A 22347-nucleotide genomic window follows, 5' to 3' on the forward strand; every position below is an offset into this window, starting at 1 on the left:
GATTGATGCTTGTTTATATCTGAATTGAATAAGTTGTTTTATATAGAATTATTGTTTTCGTTTCTCTTCATCTAAAACTTGGAATAAAATTGAAAGTAATTAATAAAATTGTATTCAATACTTTCTATAATATCTACATACATTTTGACATTATTACATTAAATATATATTATATGTTTAACGTACATCAAAAGCTATAATTTTCTTTTTTTATTTTTTAAAACATCTTTTTTTATTCTCTGTATCATCGGTTAGCATGTTTGTGCGGTTCTGAATACTGCAAAATAATAAAGAAAAAAAATACTGTTCGTTGGTGAGAAACGAAAACCGCAAAAAGGGTGCGAGCCTTTTTTCGTGGGAAATAAATAAATAACGCGACGTTTTAAAACTAAACAAAAAAATTATTATGTACAAAATAGTTTATTATTTTAAATCGATTAGAGAAACTAAAATTACTATTTGGAGGAGGTCGAGTTGCGTAACATCTCTTTGGTTGCCCCTTATCTATTAAAGGAAAAAGGGTTGATGGTTTGTGGAGGAGCGAATCGCAAGGCCAAACACAAACATGCTACTGCGTCGCCGCGCTTTTTTTTTAAGTTTAGGTACATGGTCAGTCGAATTGAACATTCGAGGACAGGATCGGAACGGAAAGCTACACGATAAACAATCACAATAACTATCAATACCGATATCATCAACGGTTAATATCTTTCGCATCGTAACATAAACGTACCGGGAAATTAATTAAAAAAAATTAACTTAATGACTAGCAAAAATAAATGAAGAGTAAACGTTAAAAAAAATAATTAAAAAAGAAGAAAAAAATGCAGTTTACGATAGGAAGTAAAATTCGTAATCCTGGTAAATACCTAACAATGGCCGTAGTTAACGTATGGCAGGCGCTTGTAACCTTACACGTGAATTAAAAACCAGTGCGGCGTACAATAAAAAACATTCAAGTTAACGTTACAAGGTCGATCCGTGCCGCTTATTTAATCCTGGAGCATGTGGACGAAACTTATAGGAAACATTCCCTTACGAACCGGCTCATTTTCCACCATCCCCTCCATCCAATTATCATCATCCGTATGTTCGTTAGTAACTATTATTATTTCGCCCTCTTTAAACGACAGCTCATCGTCGTTATCCGCCTGACAATCATACAAAGCCCTGCATCTTCTCAAACCGCTTCCATTTGGAGTATAAGAAGTCCTGCTTACAGTTGGTCTTTGAGACGACGATACAGAACCAAGCAAAATCGGACTTGATGTTAACTTGTGCGGTGGCGAATCTGAAGCCTATTAAAACCCGCATTTTTAAAATGTTTTATTATTATTACAACTAAAGGAGGAAGAAATAAAGGGAAGAAGATATTAAAAAAAAAATCTTCACACCAAAAAGGATTAATTTGATGATTACATGCGCATTCGAATCATATAGAATATCGACCAGTGTAAGACATGTCTTAAGCTTATTTCATCATTTTTCCAACACAATGAAGAACTAAGAAATTGCCTAATTTGAACTAAGCTATAAAAAGACATGCATTTTAACTCATATAAGACATCTCTTAAACGTTTTATTATTATTTCATTTTATTGATTTAATTGATTTTCAATTTAATAAACCCAATTAATATAAATTATTATTTTTAATGAATATTACAAAAAAAATATACAAGCACACTCCTATTATGGCAGGAAATAAAATTTTGTTAGTTTTGTTCAAGAAAGGTAATCACGCAACGTCAAAGTCATGCAACAAAAACGTCTTTTACCCGGTCATTCCGTTCCGACATACTTTCCAAGCCAATTTTGCATCTCCTCTGCAAACAACTAACCTCAATATCTAACAAAGACCTTTGAGTTGTATGTTAGTCGTATCGTACGTTGATGGGATTTGTTAGGAAAGTTTGGATGAAACTGAAAATGTTTTGGGAAACTTACCCGTCGGGGCGGTGGAACTGGATTGTGCATCGGATCCAACTCAGATCCTAACGATGAGATACTTTCCGTGGAACGTCCGTTCGATAATCGAGGACTCGGAGCAGGTGGAGGCGGATTTTGTGGCCTCTTTATTTTTGGATCGTGAGATATGACTAGCTTTCCTATCATAAAAATTTCATTCAAAAAATAATGTTGTTTTAAGAAATTTTTTAGTACCCATATGTATCACAGATCTTGCACCCGAACTGGAATCGCTACTAGGGGACCGTTTGTGCGTGTGGTTTAACGTGTGATAACCCGCCGCAACTGGATCTGAAGGAGTCCTGCTGTGACTACTTGGTAATGTTCCATACATAGCCGATCCCATACTTGACGATGGTGGTGGAGGTGCAACTCTCTTTTTCAAACTACCATGTACGTTTGCTAAATAAAAATTAAAGAATACATATTTTTACTCAGATAAATTAAATTTTTTTATAAGGCACATTGAACATCGAATGAAAGCCCATGCGGAGGTCGCCCGTTTGGTACACAGAAGGGTAAAAACCCTGTGCGGCTCGCAAGCAAGAGAGCTGGATTGGATCAGCGGATCTGCGGTTATTCGCCCAGCGATCGCTTTTCGAGTGCAACATACCAATCACAGGCTTCCTAGACGGCTGTGGCGGTGGAGGCATTTGCCTCGTGTTACTGTTTACGCTACTACCTGATTGTAAGCTATCGCACGTTGACGACCTGGACCGCAATGTTATTGGAGAATCACCACCTCCTCCTGTATAACTAGGAGGTCTCGATCTATTCTTCTTCTCTGGTGTTAAGGAACCATTCTAATTATAAAAGTAAAAATAAATATAAATAATTTCAGATAAATTATTAAAGGTCATTCTTACCCTATCATCAATAATAGTTTCATCATCTGAAAAATCAGTAGAACCATCATCATGTGACAGATTCCAATCTATATTAATATTGTCAAAAAAGCTCTTTTGTCGATTGGCAGCATTTTGTAGTAATTCCTGGCAGGCATGATGTCCGTGCTCTTCAGCGATATCCAGCGCAGTTTTATTTTGAGAATTGAGCACGGTGGTGTCGACGCCACTGCGTAATAAGAGTTTCATACATTCAACTTGATTGCGAAATGCCGCTAAATGCAAAGCGGTGTTCAATCCGACCCGTTCCTGGATGACGGAACGTCCCGTTTGTCGATTTAAGCCGTGTATCGACATGTTTTGTATTAAGAAGTCGACCAGCGGTAGCGTTTTATTGTTTGCTAATAACACGGCGTGATGTAAAGATGTCATCTTTTCGCCGAAAGTTTGTGTAGGATATAAAGCATTCAAATCGACGTTTTCGCCAAAAGCTTGTAACAGTTCTAATAAATTTCCATTATTTACGGCTTTTTCTAAAACTTCAAATTTTTCTTGTTCCGTTTGACAAGTTTTTAATGCATATAATTTATCTACGTATTTCGCGCGGATAAAATTACAACGATCATCCCTATTATCAAAAAAATAAATGTTATACAATAATTAAAAATTCAACAAATATTTACATTGAGCTGGACGGAGTTAGTTTACTTCCATAGGGTAGTTTGGCTTCCATAACATCATTAAACGATTGATTGGTCATAAATCGAGCCAATAAAAGTTGACTAGTACCGACATTATCCAACGTCAGCGATTGAATCCGAGAAATGTGAACCCCAAGATCCCGATGAATTCCCGAACACTCAATACACACGATGATACCAAAGTTAGTTGAAAGCCAAGTTGCATCGTTTTGCGAATTACAATCGCAACAATGGTCGTTACCCGGAATCCGTTGTATAAATCGTATTATCGTTTGTTGTAGCTCAATCAAACTATGATTAACTTTATCTCCACCCGTTTTACTACTATTATCAAAAGCTTTCATAAGCGCCATTTCCTTACAATTTACCAATACTGACATCCATGCATGTTGATCCTCTTCATTTTCAGCTTGAAAGTGGTAGGTTCGGTTATCTAAAAAGTAATCGTTTCAAGGAGGTTATTTTTAATATATGTGTCTCACGTAATTGGTTCGTTAGAACTTTTTTAGGTTCCACTATTCGTACAGTTTTGAAATTTTGGGTTGTTCATTCGGAACTTTTGATCTAAAATATTTTCAAGATGGTCGCCACTTAAATATAACTTTAAATGGAATGCCTTTAAAATAATTTTAGTTTCAACAAATTTAAATTCGATCCTGTACTTGTCTGCCGACTTTTATTTATGACCGTCAAAAAAATCAATGTTGTTTGAAATTGTGGTATAGTTTCCGATATTTCTGATGATTTTTACGACCGTGGGAAATAGTACTGGTAATAATTATCGCTGGGATAAATCACGTCAAGACACCTGATTTATGATAGGCCGTCGCATCGTAACGAACTAAGTGCAGGGGCGCACTTCTCTTTTATTTTATGCAAATATTTTTTTTACGCATAAAAAAACAAAAAAACACTTAAACAGTTATACTATTGTTAAACTATTGTATACATTTAAGAAATACAAATTTTAAATAAATTGTATTTTCACACAATATTTAAATTTTTAAATATTATGTTTTAGTAATTTTCGTTAATGCGGACCAGAACAAATTACGCCAGAGTTTGGGGTTCGTAAAGTATTGGACATAGCAGGTCTTATTTTTTATAAACAAATGTGTTTTTAAGTAAATAAATACGTTATAAACTTAGGCAAAAGATTTAATTGGAGGAGCATATAGTTTAGCAGCCAAAAATTTTGAAAGATATCACTTTATTTAATAGAAAGAACAGGATATTTTGGACAGAAATTTAAAGAAAATACTAGTTTGGCCGTGGTGCGTCGAAATTTTGAACGTGTTTATAAACAGGTGCTCACACATCTCCTCCGTATTAAGATTGATAAAATTTGTTTATTTGTAAAAATCGAATGTTTTTACAAATAAACAAATTCACCTCAAAGCAAGCTATTGTTCCATCTACCGTTTTGTTCGACGTTCGGTAAAATGTTATTATTAAAGAAAAATTAAAAAATCGGTCCAATCGGGTCACGCCAGGTCGAAATCAAAGTTGAGTGGTACAAAAATTAATGGATCATGCGTGACTCACGTAATTTGTACATCTCTACATGGAACGTCCCATATTTTATTAGCCTACCCGAAAGGGAATTAATTCTCTACAAATTATCTATAAACATTCCTATACCTATTTATTGTAGTTTCTCTCATATTAGGAAATTTTTATTACATTCGCCATAATACAAAATATTTGAAATTTAAATATCGACGTGGGAATAATTTGCCATGATGTTATGACTCTACACAGGTCGTCAAATGTAACTAATCACAACAATAACACAAACATGGAGCAAAAACTATCAAAATTCGGTAAACCGGAAGTGGTGGCCATTTTGAATATATTTTTTGAAAAAAATTTAAACCTGTACGAATAGTGGAACCTGAAAAAGTTGGGGTTTTTAGCTGGTGCATGGGCCTTTCACATATTAATCCATCACCAGCTATTTATCTAACCTAAAACATAACCAACTTACATGATACAAGATCAAAACATCGCTTATCATCTGGAACCACTTTAATCTGACATGTTAATAAGTTTACTTTGGTAGGAGGTTTGCTTTCATCAGCATGACATATATCTAGGTAACCTTCAGCTTGGACTTTACATTTTCTTTTTTGCCAAACGCGGCGCATTTTTCCTTCGGACTTTTTGAGTAAATGTCCGCTACGAGTGACGCCGTGGAGTTTATCGCCTTGGAGTTGGTGCAAAGAGTAACCCGCCGAACCTCTTTCGCCAGAAGAACCCACCTCTTTTTCTATGCTAGGAGTTGTACGAATCAAATTCCTTAATTCGGTTAATTTGCGCTTTTCCTCGTCGTGTTTCTGTCGAATCTTTTGCAATTTTATCGATAAGTCTGCTACGTAACTCCCGAAATGTTCAATAGTTTTTAGACCATCTTGAAAATAACTTTAAATAAAACGAATTAATTATATTTTAATACTTATTAAGTTTTAATAGAACTTACTTCGTTTGCGCATGATAATATTCTACTAAATTCTGCAATAAATCAATCCCTTTTTTTGTTTTAATTTCATTATATTTAATTAAATACTAAAAAAAATTGTATTAGAGCGTCATAATTATACGAAAAAAAGAACTTACTTCACACATATGCAATTGAAACAACCTCCTTTCTTTTTCCATTTCATCAGCAATTTCAGAACTATTTATTTCCGTGCGAATCATCCCCGCTTCTTTAGCTTGCTGTTTCTTTTCCTTCTCAATCTTAACAAATTTATTTTCATAATCCTTCCACGCTTTATCGAACGGCCGCTTCAAATCGCCCTTCACGCCGCGCAAATCCCCTTTAAGTAGATTATCAAGCGGAAACATAACAATGTTATTCAAATTTTGCATCAAAGTTTTCATTAGTGCCGATAGTTCTTTTGTTACGACCGAAAATTTAAGGAAAGCGGCCCCGATATCGCTGTCCTGGTCTTTCGATGCCTCACTAATCTTTTCCAACGCTCTAACCAGACACATTTCATTCTCCACATGATCTGAAAATAATTAATAAAAAAGTCGAATTTTTGTAAATTTATTGAACGTGTTTTTTACTTTGTCCTGATGTTAATATTGCCTTTATGGCTTTGCGCATCTTGCTCAACCCATCCCGGTCGTAATCTAAGGTCTGCAAAATTAAATTTATTATTACTAATGTTATTATTACATTTTGTAATATATGGAGAGAAAAGTGATGAAAAAGGGTTTAATGAAATCTTCTTGATTTTAATTTTAGAGCCAAAAATTCAAAAAATAAATTATTATAATAATTTTCTTTGGTTATTTACAGGGTGTCATAAAAGTCTAGGAGCCCTACTTTGGGATGCAATCTTGCATGTCTTATTCTTAGTAAAAACTCGTTCAAAAATCCAAAGGACCGACGTCTTCGAAGTCGGCCGAGATTTCTTATATCAAAAGACATAACATTGACCTATTTCAAAGATGTCGACCGCCATAAGTACTGTTCGTGATATTTAGGGAGGCCGACGTCTTCGAAGTCGGCCGAGATTATTTCGCGAACAATTCTTATGGCGCATTGGATTCCTGCCATAAGGCTAAGATGCAATGCTAAGTACAAGGCTAAGGTGGTTTAGCAGTACTCCTTTGACTTTTCCATGTGGTCAGATCTTGAGAGTAAGGCCTGTACTACTCCCCACAAGATTCCCCAATCATGCTTGTGTGAAATTTATATCAAATTCTGTGCTTCTGTTTTTATTTACTGGACTTTTGTGACACCATGTATTATTTTTGATAATTTGAGTGATGATGGGTTTTGGCTCAAAATATAATAACAATTTCAAATAAATGGAAGAACTTTATACCCACTGTAGATAACCTGATTTACTATAAATTCACTTAAAAAAATTGATTTAATTTATAACACCAGATTACCTGCAATGGTTTACAATCTTCTTGTATTAACTTTGATCTTGTACTCCACTTTATATTATTTCTTCAAATGCAAAAACTGTGTTATTGAAATTTTTGTTCAATAACAGGATGATCTGAATACACACTAAGAATATATATAAAAGAATTTAAAAATTGAACAGGTTGTTTATGAAATATTTAAAGAATAGAATAACATAACAATTAAACCTTGTTGATACAATCCGTAAGTGGAAGCTTGACCATTTTTGAATGATTGTACTAAATGGATTGAAACAAGTGTCCTTAGGCTTTATATAAAAAAATAAATTGTTGAGCAAGAAATTTGTTACTTAAACATGTCAGTGACGATATTGAATTCAAATAACTTTTAATCTATAGAGGAAATTGGTTTATCAACATTTCCTGGGTTTACATAATTTTTAGGTGAATAATTCAATATAAAAATGCTTGAATGTTTAGTAATATAACAAAAAATCCGGAGAATTTAAGATTGTTTAAAAACATTTTTTAAATAAAGCGAATACTCGGAATATATTTGATATGAATATTGATTATGAACAAAAAAAGTTTTTGGCACTTACCTCTTCGAGCGAGGAAATAGTGTTTTTACATTCTTGCATACGAGATACAAACGTTGAGGTAATTGGCGAGTTATAATCTTCCCTGGTTTCGTTAACAAACTCTGATACAGGTATAGTATGAGGCATGATGTCAAAAAACGTCAAACTAGCATCGAATTTCAGTTCATCACCTCGCGCAGAACGTACGTACGCCAAAACATTCTAAGCCTCCGCAACAATCACGTCGTTGATATCTTCGTGTGCAATTTGGTTCTGTTCCCTTTCTTTTTAAATATCCCGCAAACGTACCGTCATATTGATATTTTACATTGTTCGCATAATTCCGCAACTTTTTTTAGGATTGTTGACCATCACTGACATCCGTAGAAACTGTCAACAACCTACCATACCGACTGATCAAATTACCGGCACTGTCAATTTAGCCGATAATATACAGTAATTTATATTATCAACATTTTACATCTATTGATTTTTTTTCATTAATAAAAACAAAAATTTTAAATAATTAATTTACTTTAACATATTACATTAATAACTGAAATTATTGAAACGTAGCTATTTTAGTACTTAATATTGCAAAATTCTTTATAGACTTAATCAAACCGATCATGTGACACCGAATAGAAGTATGTCTGACATCGTTAAAGGTTTGATACGCTATTTTACGACTAAAATAACAATTTAATTATTAATTTATGGTATTTACAGAAGTGGGTACTATTTGGAGCAGACTTTTTGATCACAAAGCGTTTTTAAATGGCGAAATAAGGTTCACGTTACAGGAATTCGAGGTAAGATTTTTTTAGGTTAATTTTAAAGAACGCGACGGAAACTTTAAATTAATTATAAATTATTATTTAAAATATTAAGTATTTACCAATAAAATAGAATTAGAACAAATTAATTTAAATTATTTAGTCACGAGAACCAATTTTTTAGGTTATATTTTTGATATCTGTCAAATTTAAATTTTTTATATTTAAATTTTTAAAAAATTTTAATCTTGAGAAATTTTTAAAAATTAATTAATTGTAAAAATCAGATTATATAGATTTATTATGAAATGTTATTCTTAAAATTAAAGCTTTTTCGATTTTTAACATTTTCATGCTGGTAACTACTTCCAGAATCCAGAAATAAAGATGTTATGTTTAAATAAGCTGATCTATCATTACATGTCGCAGTGTGCTGATGTAATTATCCATTGTACAGCCTCGCCCGCAAGCGACCTCGGCTTAGGTGGACGAAATCATAGATTCTCCAACCTAATTAAAGCCGAGGCGGTACATTGTGTTGTTCACTTTCGGGTTGATATGATATCAATTGTACAGCCTCGCCCGCAAGCGACCTCGGCTTAGGCGGGCGAAATCAGAAATTTCACATTGTAAGCTTAAACCCTGTAATGGATTGATATAATAATAAATGTAGAGCCTCGCCCGCAAGCGACCTCGGCTTAGGTGGGTATAGTCATAGATTTCCCACGTTAATTAAAGCCGAGGCTTCTTGCGACCGAAGCGTTGCAATGTTTTGTTCAATTTGGGGTTGATATTATATTAATTGCACAGCCTCGCCCGCAAGCGACCTCGGCTTAGGCTTGCGAAATCATAGATTCCACATTATAACCTTAAACCCCGCAATGGATTGATATGATAATACTAATTGTAGCGCCTCGCCCGCAAGCGACCTCGGCTTAGGCGGGCAAAGTCATAGATTCTCCAACCTAATTAAACCCGAAGTCGTTTGCGGATGAGGCGTTGCAGTGTGTTGTTTAATTTCTGGTTAATATGATATTAATTGTACAGCCTCGCCCGCAAGCGACCTCGGCTTAAGCAGGCGAAATCAGAAATTCTACATTGTAAGCTTAAACCCCGCAATGGATTGATATGATAATAAATGTAGAGCCTCGCCCGCAAGCGACCTCGGCATAGGCGAGCAAAGTCGTAGATTCTCCACTCTAATTAAAGCCTTCTTACCACCGAAGCGTTGCAATGTTTTGTTCAGTTCGGGGTTGATAAGGAATTAATTGTACAGCCTCGACTTAGGCTGACACCAACATTATTTCATAATGTTTACAAATAAGTAGTCTTTATAAATAGGATTGAATAAAATAATTATTAATAATGTTTTCAATTTATTTTATAGACGATAAGAGGTGATCAAGAAGTTCAAAATTTATTTGCGCTCCTAGAAAAAATAACAGATATAAAAGGTACCCAAATACCGCGTATAAAACAACTCTCAGAATCGACGTTATCGCAAACAGTGGAAGTGTTAAATAATTCTTTGGATATTTGTGATAAAATCAACGCTTTAGAAGAAAAATATAAAAACGATATTGCTTTAGAGTTGTGCCGTGAAAATCGAAATACGGAATGGGAAAAATTTGTCGATGATATCTCGTTTACGTGTAAAAGATTGGATAATACTTTTGAAGAGAAAGAAGAGGAGCTACAAGAATTTTATCGCGACTTAGAAAAAAAGCTTTACATAAGAAATTCAGTATAAAATGTCGACTGGTAGGATACAAAGTCCAGCGTTGGCGGTGAAGGTATCCAAAAAAGTTTGGGAATTTATAAATTCGGTTGAGGATTTTGATAAGGCACCTAATGGTATAAAAATTTTAAAAAGGAAAGTGGTTAATGGTGAAATTAAAGAACTTCAATATTTAATGTCTGAAAAGGATTATAAAAGTTTAAACAAAACAACCGAAAACGGTATTAAAAAAGATTTACGCAAAGGAACCATTGTTAAAAACGACGGAAAATTGTTAAATATGGAGGATATACATTGGTTATACGAAAAAATTCAAGAACATAATAAAAAGCACGATAATAAAATTTATTTACATGAATTATTAGAAACATCTCAAATTGTTCTTCCTAGAAACAACATCATTCCTAGAAATCCCGATTTGGAGAAGCGGTGCAACACGTTAAAAATCCAACAAGAAAATATGCGTTATAAATCCATGACGAAGAACGTGGACAGCGTCAGAAAGTGTCATCCCGACGATTCCATTGCGTTCCAAGTCAAACAACTCAATCGACAGTTGATCGCCGTCACCCAATTTATATTTTCAGTATTAGCAGGCTTCGCTTTTGGATTTATCGGTCTCGAGTATATGCTGGGAAATTTAGACTTCGGTTTTCGACTTTTACTCGGTATTATTTGCGCTCTAGTCATCGCATTGGCCGAATTATACTTCTTAGCAAAAAAGCTCAATGAAGAAACTTATTTAGAAGTGAAAAGTCACGAAATGAGTAAACATTCTAAAATTGATTAATTACTTTTTTATTAATTTGTATATATATTATCTTTATTTTTTGTTATTAATTGGGGTTATATGTATACATTATTATTATTACATTATAGTAGTCTTAATAATTAATTGGAATATAAATATATTGATTATGTATTAAAAGCACACCTTTATAAAATTGGTTGCTAAGCTACCGAGTTTATTGACTTCATTCGTGTAAAATTGGTTGTCTATGTTTTTGATTATTATAATCTTTATTTAGTGTTATGTATGAATTTAATCAGTTGTGTATGTGAATTTAATATACCTACATGAAACATGAACAAATGTTTTATTATCTTTAGTTTCTTTGTCTTGAATTACACTTTTATTACTAAATGAGTTGCTTTAATAATAAAGAAGGATTAGGTTGTTGATTACATTATGATTCTACGTCATCAAAGCGACAAGATATTGCTCACTGTATTGCCGATAGGAAAAGGGTGGCGTCGCTCGTGCCCGGCAACTAATCGATACCAATTTCCGTGATTCACAAAATAAAAATCAAACAAAAACAACAAAAAAGATAAAAAGCTAGGTAAATTGCATCAGTATGCTTTTACGAGGAAAAAGACTCGTGGCGTTGTGTTAGAACGAGTCTCGAACGACAGTCGTTTTTACGTCGAAAACCTATTAGTCATATTAGAGTCAGAGAGTGGCCCGAGACGGATGAGTTTCCGAGAACCCAACGAGGGACAAGGAGGAGGAGGAGGAGGAGGACAAAGCGTCACCGGGGCGTCCGTTTATAAATAAGCCATTATGCGGGCCCCATTAAACCTCGTCGTACGGCAACCGCCACCGACCAACGGCGATATTTTCGACGATTCCATCAGATTCAAGCGTTTGCGCCGCCCCGGTGTGGAACAGGACGTCTCGGGCTGAATTATAATTAGTGATGAATGTGACTAGCAAGTAAAATCAGAAACACACACAATCTTCTATGTCTTCAATTTCGATTTATTTCCAAATTCAAAAGCTAAATCCCATGTTAATACATCATGAATAATATAATATATTATGTTTGAATAGAATGAATGCTATGAATAGTATATGACTACTACAAGAATAGTGTGTGTACATAGTGATGGAATGAACTTTTACGTTTCGGGTCGTATCAACACCAGGAAGAGCTAAAAAAAAAGACCTCGTTATCATTAACACACTGATATGACTCACTTCGAGTCGAGTTGCTCGTGTTTGCGTGCACCAGCCATCGACATCGAACGTAAACAATAAACGCATTATGCGCCAGGACATTGTGTACACCCGCTTTTTTTTATTTTTTTATTCTTTTAAATTTTATTATTCTGTCAAAGGGAATTTACAACCACCTCTACAAAGAAAATAACGTTTCCCTCGACGCATACACAGACAAAAAGTTGCCTGTTCCTTTATCTTCCCCTTATCCAACAACCAAATGGGACCCATGCGTACAAGATTTTTACTCGTCTTTTTTCGAGACAAAAAAAATCAAATTAAAAGAAAAAAGAATGTAAAATACGTAATAAAAATTCTATTTTCATGAATCTTTTATGGTTGTAACTGCATGAAATTGCCAACGTTATGAAAAAGCGTAATGTTAAAAATAATTCGAAATTCTGTCGTGGCTAGGATGAGTCACCCGAAAGGTCGGTCGGTAGGAAAAAGGGCCCCACAGGATTTCGAGATTCGCATCGGAATAATAACGACGTGTTTATTTTGTCTCGGCCCGTCCGCTTTATCGAGGACCCCAGAAGATAAGGGAAAAATAAATACTCCCGAAATTCAGGTAGGAGGTCGTCGAGAAATTCGGAAGGGGCCATTTTGTGTTTGTCCTATGCCTCAATTACGGAAGTCTCTCTAAAACATATTGAATTAATTTGATTAAATATACTTTTGGTGAAATATCGTTTGTTTAGCGACGAAAACTATTAATAAAGAGTGAATAATCGAGCAGGATGATCCAGAAGCTTTCTACACTTTGCAACACGCCGATTTTAGCGATAAGCTGGTCCGTTTTGCAATTATCGTGCGCGCGCGCGTAGAATCCTCCGTGCAAAAAAGAAAGTGACGCCCGGGGTCGACGATAAGGGGGCCGTTTCCAGCCGACGAGTCAAGGGGGCCGCTTTCTTCGTACGTCGATCGAAGGCCGAACGTGGCTACGCGTTTTGGGCGTCAAATTAAAAATTAAAAACGTAGAAGAGAAAATTTCGAGTATTAAAAAACGTTGCTATCTAGATCCGTAGATCTGTAGCGCAAATCCAGATTGCTCTTATGCGATTGTGCCGTGTTGCGTCATGAGGCGTTCACAGGTGTTCGCGGCGACTGAGCGTGTTAGCAACAAAATTAGGCTAGATTTCTCCGATACTTAATACTTACCCCCTCGAAAAAGAAAATGTAAATGATTGGAAATGATGATAAATAAATAAAAAGAGGGGGATTTACCACTTAATATTTATTTATTACAATAGATATATCACAACTTGGTATTTGGCTCTCTTAGGACAGATTTACACGATGCGATTACCGGTGAATGCAAATACGAGTACTGGTACCGTGTATATGCGCCCTGACTCATGCACACTCTATTTACTTACAAAAAACAAGACACGAATTAGTCTAAACATGCTCGCATACGCACTTTTTGATTTAAAATGTTTCTTGTTTTAATATATATATATATCAGTATCAATATTTTTTTTTATACAAAACACGGTTTCCTGAATTTTTTTAGCTTATTACCTAATCAATGTAAATATATATATATGTATGTATAATATGTACAATACTAGACCACTTTACAATACAAGTACATAAAAACGGTGATATCTCATGTGACAAAAGGCCGATCGGTGAAACTATAAAATAGTAAATAGAATTAGAGGAAAGGAAAATGTGAAACGAGGATACACTTTTGCGTTACATAGTGACTCTCCCGTGCTGTATGGTTTTTTAGGCCCGGTTTATCATCATTTGAGAAAAGAATTAATTAATTCAGGCACTATTTTCCTCTTACTTCTGGTAGATATGATATTCCTTAAAAGTTTTAAACAAAAATAGTTTCCCTCGTTCAATGTATAAAAATATATTAGGTATTGTGCTTCCTTTTGCTTTGTATACAAAAAACTGAGCATTTTCTCAATGGTCCTATACATAAGGTGGATTAAAAAAGAAACGTAAACAAGGTAAAAAGTAAAAAGAAACGAAGGTATAATACAATATTAGAGTATCGAGCAGCAACAGTAACTCTTTTTTTCCTTTTCCGGGCTAACATTCATCTCGCGCACAATTTCGGCGAATACCTCATTGACGTTGGTCTTGTTCTTAGCACTGGCCTCGATGAATGGGCAACCCCAGCCCACGGCGAGGCACTCACCTTCATGGAACTGGACCTCGCGCTGATGCTCCAGGTCTACCTTGTTGGCGACGAGAAGGATCGGCACGCGCTCGTTGCCCTTCACCCTGGTGATCGTTTCCTTCATATTCTGTATATCGTCGAAAGTCTGATGATTCGTCAGGCTGTAGACCACCACGAACCCTTGCCCGTTTTTGATGTAGAGATCGCGCATGCTGGCAAATTGCTCCGTACCCGCTGTATCCAGAATTTCCAGGACGCAGGGAGAACTGTCCACCTCGATCTCCTTCCGGTAGAAATCCTCAATCGTCGGGTCATATTTCTCCATGAAACACCCGGACACGAACTGCACCGTTAGCGCACTTTTGCCAACCCCACCCGAGCCGAGGACTACTACTTTAAATTCACGCATTGTTTCGGTCCTTACGCCACACACGCGAACACTTTTTCAACAAACCGAATCCCCAAAGCCGATCCACGCTAAACTACAGATTTTTATTGTTCCTTTGATGATCGTTTTGACAGGTTTCGCGACAGCCATCTCAATTTTCTCCCTCATTCACTTCCAGCGGCCATTTTACTTCCTACCAGCGCTGACAGTCTCTAGTCATTTGCTATGTTTTTACTCATATTGCCACCAGGAGCAAATGTTTTGGTGGGGCGTTACGTACCGCTTACGCCATCTATAAACCATTTCCTCAACACACATTCCATACAATTTTTAAAACACAATTTTACACACACCTCATCAAATTTACTCATATACCCAAACACAATAACTAGAAACCAAGAAAACATCATAAATCGTTTCTAATTCATTTATTTCAGCATATACATTTATATAAAAAAATAATATAAAATACTGAAAGAAAGCTTCTTGATTTTATTTTTAGTTTCTTTTCTCCCAAATAAATGTATGATACAACACAGCCGTTTACTTTTAGGCACTTCTGAACACAAAATTCAATTTTACTATACATCTTAAATTTCCATATTTTAAGAAAAATACAATAACAATCAAACGAACCTATACAAAATACGATATGTATTCGTGAGGCATTACGCCTCGCCTCGGATAAAACGTATGATTAACCGAGTAGTTCAACAAATTTGTTATGTTCGATGTGTAGATGTCTGCAAACCGGAAAAGCCGCCGTGAAAAATAGGACGGGTTGTGGTACGTTCGGAAAACACTCCCGAATTGCGCGTTAAACACCGTCTTTATCTTAAAACGGAGCTCATCCCTTTCAGCCATCCACTTTGCCAACACATATTGCTCTTCTTTACCCTCACAATCTTGGTGATCTTCAATTAATTGTGTCAACATGTGCAACCAATTTGCATTTTCCTTAAATTCGCGATTATTTAACGTTTCGATTTCATGCTAAAAACATTTTAAATTAAAAAATTTTCTTTACATAAATTACTTATTTACTGTTAATTCGGGAATTATAGCCCCAGTTCTCCACCCATGTTCTAAAGTAACATCAGCTAAATCACTATACGGATGATCTCCATAATATAATACTTGATGACCCCTCCAACCTGTAAGTTCTTGTAATTGTTTAACAGTACCCTAAAATCATCCAAATTAAACGATAAAAAAACATGACTAAATAACCTAACTTCATAATAAATAACGCCCTTTTGTAGCTTAATAACGCGATCCCAAATGTGGATTCCACTTCGTTCGTCGTAAATACGAATCGGTCTTGATACATCGGTGAAAAATCGGGGTTTTCTCGCTTGAACGATGATTACGTCAAAATAAGTTTTCCAATCCGGACCTACCAAAAAATCCATACCTCTATTTCTGTTAAAAAAAATACAACAATAAAAACATCAAAATAAAAATTTTAAAAATACTTACACAAATTTATACGGACTATTTGTAACAACGAAAAGTTTCTTATTAGCTGCTTTTAGTCGGTCGAAAAACAACCGAAGATTTTTGTTCGCTTCAAGATAATGCGCGACGTTTTCCGGTACCACTCTATGCATTTCTAAGTGAGCATCAAAAAGTGAATCCTAAAAAGCGAATTAATCACTTTCGGTGTTTACTTAAATTAGGTGTTGATAAAATTTACTTGAACATCGCGGAATAAAATTTCTGGGTGATAATCGATGTGATTCCTTTCGAAATAATCCGTTACGTTACATAATAAACCCATTTCTGGTACGGAAAATAAATCTGCTAATTGTATCATTTTACTTTTATTGTTCTAAAAAAATATTAAAAAAATTTTTGTAGAAATTATTAATTTTTTTTATGTAAATAATTATTAGTCAGTGAAGATGCGTATCTCGGTATAATCACGTTTTTTATCCTCGTCTTGAAAACGTTTATCGTTCTGTATTTATAGCCGAGGTCGCTTGCGGCCGAGGCAGTGGCTCAGTGACACATTTTCTCAGTTATGAATGACAAAATATTAAAGTCAAGTGGATATATTTCTAATTAATTCCAAAAAGAGAACTTTGAAAACGTTTATTGTTCTGTATTTACAGTCGAGGTCGCTTGCGGCCGAGGCAGTGGCTCAGTGACACATTTTCTCAGTTATGAATGACAAAATATCAAAGTCATCGTCAAAAAACAACTGATTTTATAATCTTTGGTGCTCAGTCAAATGGATATATTTATAATGAATTCCAAAAAAGAACTTTGAAAACGTTTATCGTTCTGTATTTACAGCCGAGGTCGCTTGCGGCCGAGGCAGTGGCTCAGTGACACATTTTCTCAGCCATGAATGACAAAATATTAAAGTCAAGTGGATATATTTCTAATTAATTCCAAAAAGAGAACTTTGAAAACGTTTATCGTTCTGTATTTACAGCCGAGGTCGCTTGCGGCCGAGGCAGTGGCTCAGTGACACATTTTCTCAGTTATGAATGACAAAATACCAAAGTCATCGTCCAAAAACAATTGATTTTAGAATCTTTGATGCACAGTCATGTGGATATATTTCTAATTAATTCTAGAAAGAGAACTTTGAAAACATTTATCGTTCTGTATTTACAGCCGAGGTCGCTTGCGGCCGAGGCAATGGCTCAGTGACACATTTTCTCAGTCATGAATGACAAAATATTAAAGTCAAATGGGTATATTTCTAATTAATTCCAAAAAGAGAACTTTGAAAACGTTTATCGTTCTGTATTTACAGCCGAGGTCGCTTGCGGCCGAGGCAGTGGCTCAGTGACACATTTTCTCAGTCATGAAGACAAAATATCAAAGCCATCGTCCAAAAACAACTGATTTTAGATTCTTTGATGCTCAGTCAAGTGGATATATTTCTAATTAATTCCAAAAAGAGAACTTTGAAAACGTTTATCGTTCTATATTTACAGCCGAGGTCGCTTGCGGCCGAGGCAGTGGCTCAGTGACACATTTTCTCAGTCATAAATGACAAAATATTAAAGTCAAGTGGGTATATTTCTAATTAATTCCAAAAAGAGAACTTTGAAAACGTTTATCGTTCTGTATTTACAGCCGAGGTCGCTTGCGGCCGAGGCAGTGGCTCAGTGACACATTTTCTCAGTCATGAAAGACAAAATATCAAAGCCATCGTCCAAAAACAACTGCTTTTAGATTATTTGATGCTCAGTCAAGTGGATATATGTCTAATTAATTCTAGAAAGAGAACTTTGAAAACATTTATCGTTCTGTATTTAGAGCCGAGGTCGCTTGCGGCCGAGGCAATGGCTCAGTGACACATTTTCTCAGTCATGAATGACAAAATATTAAAGTCATCGTCCAAAAACAACTGCTTTTAGATTATTTGATGCTCAGTCAAGTGGATATATGTCTAATTAATTCTAGAAAGAGAACTTTGAAAACATTTATCGTTCTGTATTTAGAGCCGAGGTCGCTTGCGGCCGAGGCAATGGCTCAGTGACACATTTTCTCAGTCATGAATGACAAAATATTAAAGTCATCGTCCAAAAACAACTGATTTTAGATTCTTTGATGTTCAGTCAAGTGGATATATGTCTAATTAATTCCAAAAAGAGAACTTTGAAAACGTTTATGGTTCTGTATTTACAGCCGAGGTCGCTTGCGGCCGGGGCAGTGGTTCAGTGACACATTTTCTCAGTCATAAATGACAAAATATTAAAGTCAAGTGGATATATTTCTAATTAATTCCAAAAAGAGAACTTTGAAAACGTTTATCGTCCTGTATTTACAGCCGAGGTCGCTTGCGGCCGGGGCAGTGGTTCAGTGACACATTTTCTCAGTCATGAATGACAAAATATTAAAGTCAAGTGGGTATATTTCTAATTAATTCCAAAAAGAGAACTTTGAAAACGTTTATTGTTCTGTATTTACAGCCGAGGTCGCTGGAGGCCGAGGCAGTGGCTCAGTGACACATTTTCTCAGTCATGAATGACAAAATATCCAAGCCATCGTCCAAAAACAAATGATTTTAGAATCTTTGATGCTCAGTTAAGTGGATATATTTCTAATTAACTCCATCACTTTGAGAAAGGTTGGAATGTATTTCAGACTTTTCTAGTTTTTGAAGAGGCCATGCAAAAAAACCATAATATTTCAAGAACCTATCTTGGTAGTGCTTAATAACAATGTATAATGACCACATTTTGATTAGACCTCTAGAGATTTCTAAAAGTGGTCAAGATCTGTTGGGTTGTGGTGCCAATGACTGGTAGTTAATAGCCACACCTAGGAAAATGACATTGTTATGGAACCTTTAGAAATTTCTAGATCCATGTGGGGTTGTGGTACCAATGTTGATATCAAAAATCGTTATACTCCATCACTTTGAGAAAGGTTGGAATATATTTTTGTGCTTCGCAACAATTTTATTACAAACATAATAGTCTCACATCTCTATACCCTCATCACCCTTGTTTGATCCTTTATATGGGTTATATTTACTCCAAGGAAGTTTATCATATTCATGCATTTTCACACATTAACTACTAACACCATAGTTATACAATACATTAAGAGATATTGATATTCAAGCAATAACCTTAGTTGATAATTTCTCTTGCTCTCTGATTTTAACTGGATTTGTGTATAACTCCAACTTGGATCCTCACTCTTCAGTTTTAATAGTTGCAACAATTAATCAGACAATAAGGTTCAATTAGATCCATTTTTTGACCAGTTGTATAATTAACTCAGTGTTAATAAACTTACTTTTTCTCCTTTAATAGTTCCTTCGACATAAGCAATAGGAATAATCCTATTTTTATAAAGATCCAAAACTTCTTCATCAGATAAAGGTGTTAGGCCTCTATAAACAGATCCCAGCTGGATTTGTAAGAATGAATCTAATTTTAATAAGATTCCTTTTTCTATGTCATAATGTAAACCACGAATAGCAAAATCAGGAATGAATTCAAGCTGAGATATCTCTCTAGGATACTAAAAAAATAAATAAATTTTCTATTAAAAATAATTGTTAAAAAATTTACCTTGTAATGTTCAATGAGTATCTGCCTTCCTAAGTTATACAATAAATAATCCATAGTTGGTTTATAAAGGGCAAGAGTGTAATCATAATCAAATCCATAAATATTAACTTCTTTAAGATCCAATTCATTGCATGCAAAGACTCCAGTTCTGTTAACATCTTTGGGTAACTTCTTGGCTGGAATATCTTAGGTTATTCCCGTCCTGGCACAAATTGGTTTTAGGTTAACAGGAAGTGAGGTTAGGGTTTGAGGTCTCATTTATTTTACTCACATCGACACAACGCTTTGGTTTGTCTGTATTTCTCTTCTAAGTGTTGAATCGACGACGAACGGGTTTGCTGTTTGAAATTGGTGCTTCTTTTTGGGAGAAAATTAATAATTTTTGTTAATCGGCGAGATAACATATTCGAGACGTTGACGGAGAACGCGACTTTTTCGAGTGCATATGCAATCGCCCGCACCGAAAAAAACAGCGGCCCTAAAACGACCCAATTGGACAATTTGCGATTTGAAGGCCAAAAGGATCTATTAGCTAATCCTGTAAATAAAAACAAACGGGACTTTGCCAAAGTATTTAAAGATAGATTTCAACCTTCACCTTAAAAAGAAACGGCGTCTTAGAGACATAAATACGTTTTATAATTTAATGCAAAAATCTGCATTATGGAATTTCATTTTTTTATCATTCAAATTCTTGGAGTGATTTTTTTATTTATTAATAGATGCAGCAGCAATAGTTGTGCTTAAGTTACCACATCGTAGATGGTGCAAATTTTAATTTTAAGTTGTTTCTGATAATGTTTCATAGATGGCACCAGCTAAGATAAGTTCAAATCTTAATGTCCTCATCTTTTTAAATGATATGATCCGAAAGAAAATTTACATGTTTACACCTGTATAAATTATCATAAATACCATAAATCGCAACTAACAAGATTTTAAATCGGATATCTTAATGATTTAGAAATTAAACAACACAATTATTATCTAATATTTTCTTTTCTTTTATTATGTTACAAAAATACTCAAACTCTATATTTATATGTATGTGGGTATTAAGAAAAAAGAGGCTGACGGTGCTCACATAAATTTTTGTAGAGAATTAAATGAAGGAGCGTTCTCCGTAGTTATATTCGCTGGTGTGTAGTACGCACACATGTATCGAGCATTTGTAGGTTACGAGAACAACATCGCTAAGATTGTTCGTTAATGCTAAATTGATCTTGACCGATGAACACTCATTCTGGAGTTCGCATTTCCACACGGAAGTTCTTAAGTCTTCGCAAATCCATAGTTAAACCAATTAATTTCACGATCGATTTGTAATCATTTATCTATATTAATAAAATTGCAGCAAATCTGTACAAAATAAGAAAAAATGTAGGTCATTGGCGACGTACCACTTCTTCGGAGATTACTAAACACTTTCTACGCCGTCCGTGCAGGAAATATGAAAGAAATTACATCGCGATTATTAAGGTAATTGGAGAGGCATCTCTCCTACCCATTTTAATCGTAAAAACTAGAGCAGAGCTTATTTTAAAATCAACACGCCGCATCGCGCAAGTAGGCTTTTGCATTTTCCTCCGATTCTAAAACTTTTTTTGTTTATTGTTTTAATTTGTACCTATTCCCACTCAAATAATTGGACTGTCTTAATTTGACGTTTTTCTATTTTTATGTACTGTCATTTGCATTTCCTCATTTTTCTAATGAGATAATTAAAGAAACAGACCCACCATTGTTAGAAATTTAGGTGAAAAAGTGTTAACATCAATTTTTGGAGAGCCCGTCGTTAAATTAATTGAGTAAGAAATAACTTTTAATTTTAGCCGTTACTAGAAAAACGATTTTGATTTAAATCATTAAAATCTCACCGCAAATGCTATTAAAAAATATTGAATTTAATGGATGCTTGTATAGTTTTGAGGTTATGTTTATTACGTCGTAAATCGGTGTTATCGGCGTTTAATGTGTTTATGTTGGAAATGTGATCTCTCCCTGAGTTTATATCTTAATATTTATTAATTTTAGATTTTGTATTATTAATGAAATCCTCCTAAATCTTTCCCCAGACTTTTCTCTGCTTGTCCAATATTAATTTTGTGGCTATGTACTGGATATGAGTTAAATATGTATATATTATTATTAAAAAAAAAAAAGAGTTGTAGGAGTATTAATATGGTGAAAATGATTAAATGTTTGGAACTAATGTCCGAGTCGTGTTTTCTTCCGTATGAAGCGCAAAGTTTGAAGAAATTTAGGTCAGCAGAACC

The 22347-nt window shown here is 34.8% G+C and overlaps 5 protein-coding genes across 8 annotated transcripts; 2 read left to right on the forward strand and 3 right to left on the reverse strand.

Annotated features, from left to right (window-relative positions):
* Positions 1-96: 96 nt before the first annotated feature.
* On the reverse strand, positions 97-8388 carry LOC111425339 (ArfGAP domain of ASAP). Of its 3 annotated transcripts, none has more exons than XM_023059306.2 (12): positions 8004-8388; positions 6586-6658; positions 6130-6527; positions 5993-6078; positions 5501-5934; positions 3496-3946; positions 2834-3440; positions 2650-2770; positions 2163-2369; positions 1947-2107; positions 1778-1825; positions 97-1298 (listed from the first exon to the last, which is right to left on the reverse strand). In XM_023059306.2, the coding sequence occupies exons 1-12, from the start codon at positions 8127-8129 to the stop codon at positions 993-995; spliced, it is 3018 nt and encodes a 1005-aa protein (XP_022915074.1). In that variant the 5' UTR covers positions 8130-8388; the 3' UTR covers positions 97-992. The 3 variants fall into 3 exon arrangements, with proteins under 3 accessions (XP_022915074.1, XP_022915072.1, XP_022915073.1); XM_023059304.2 differs by having other exon boundaries at positions 2581-2770; XM_023059305.2 differs by lacking the exon at positions 1778-1825 and having other exon boundaries at positions 2581-2770.
* Positions 8389-8420: 32 nt separating this feature from the next.
* On the forward strand, positions 8421-10508 carry LOC111425346 (biogenesis of lysosome-related organelles complex 1 subunit 5). Its single transcript, XM_023059323.2, has 4 exons — positions 8421-8438; positions 8595-8650; positions 8712-8794; positions 10146-10508. Exons 2-4 carry the CDS (start codon positions 8632-8634, stop codon positions 10506-10508), a joined length of 465 nt encoding a protein of 154 aa, XP_022915091.1. The 5' UTR covers positions 8421-8438; positions 8595-8631.
* A 1-nt stretch (position 10509) lies between these two features.
* LOC139428864 (transmembrane protein 199) lies at positions 10510-11589 on the forward strand. Its single transcript, XM_071198790.1, has one exon. The coding sequence runs from the start codon at positions 10510-10512 to the stop codon at positions 11284-11286; it is 777 nt and encodes a 258-aa protein (XP_071054891.1). The 3' UTR covers positions 11287-11589.
* A 2131-nt stretch (positions 11590-13720) lies between these two features.
* On the reverse strand, positions 13721-15248 carry LOC111425347 (Ras-associated protein 2-like). The gene has a single exon (XM_023059324.2). It carries the CDS (start codon positions 15045-15047, stop codon positions 14502-14504), a length of 546 nt encoding a protein of 181 aa, XP_022915092.1. The 5' UTR covers positions 15048-15248; the 3' UTR covers positions 13721-14501.
* Positions 15249-15439: 191 nt separating this feature from the next.
* LOC111425342 (5' nucleotidase C) lies at positions 15440-20760 on the reverse strand. Of its 2 annotated transcripts, XM_023059312.2 has the most exons (9): positions 20670-20760; positions 20343-20609; positions 20072-20247; positions 19794-20021; positions 16723-16857; positions 16506-16663; positions 16262-16448; positions 16071-16211; positions 15440-16019 (listed from the first exon to the last, which is right to left on the reverse strand). In XM_023059312.2, exons 2-9 carry the CDS (start codon positions 20473-20475, stop codon positions 15663-15665), a joined length of 1515 nt encoding a protein of 504 aa, XP_022915080.1. In that variant the 5' UTR covers positions 20476-20609; positions 20670-20760; the 3' UTR covers positions 15440-15662. The 2 variants fall into 2 exon arrangements, with proteins under 2 accessions (XP_022915080.1, XP_022915081.1); XM_023059313.2 differs by lacking the exon at positions 20670-20760 and having other exon boundaries at positions 20072-20273; positions 20343-20430.
* Positions 20761-22347: the final 1587 nt, after the last annotated feature.

This window comes from Onthophagus taurus, chromosome 8 (assembly GCF_036711975.1).
Source record: "Onthophagus taurus isolate NC chromosome 8, IU_Otau_3.0, whole genome shotgun sequence".
NCBI classification, from domain to species: domain Eukaryota; kingdom Metazoa; phylum Arthropoda; class Insecta; order Coleoptera; family Scarabaeidae; genus Onthophagus; species Onthophagus taurus.

Bases quoted from the DNA above. Each gene is read 5' to 3' on its own strand.
- LOC111425347 (XM_023059324.2), bottom strand. From the start codon at position 15,047: ATGCGTGAATTTAAAGTAGTAGTCCTCGGCTCGGGTGGGGTTGGCAAA.
- LOC111425342 (XM_023059312.2), bottom strand. From the start codon at position 20,475: ATGTTATCTCGCCGATTAACAAAAATTATTAATTTTCTCCCAAAAAGA. The intron at 16,449-16,505 runs GTAAGTATTTTT...TTTTTTTAACAG, and splicing joins AATAGTCCGTATAAATTTGT to AAATAGAGGTATGGATTTTT. The intron at 16,212-16,261 runs GTTAGGTTATTT...GGATGATTTTAG, and splicing joins AGGGCGTTATTTATTATGAA to GGTACTGTTAAACAATTACA.
- LOC111425346 (XM_023059323.2), top strand. The intron at 8,795-10,145 runs GTAAGATTTTTT...TTTATTTTATAG, and splicing joins TCACGTTACAGGAATTCGAG to ACGATAAGAGGTGATCAAGA.
- LOC139428864 (XM_071198790.1), top strand. From the start codon at position 10,510: ATGTCGACTGGTAGGATACAAAGTCCAGCGTTGGCGGTGAAGGTATCC.
- LOC111425339 (XM_023059304.2), bottom strand. From the start codon at position 8,129: ATGCCTCATACTATACCTGTATCAGAGTTTGTTAACGAAACCAGGGAA. The intron at 3,947-5,500 runs GTAAGTTGGTTA...ATTACTTTTTAG, and splicing joins ATGTTTTGATCTTGTATCAT to ATAACCGAACCTACCACTTT. The intron at 1,826-1,946 runs GTAAGTTTCCCA...AGTTGTTTGCAG, and splicing joins CAGTTCCACCGCCCCGACGG to AGGAGATGCAAAATTGGCTT.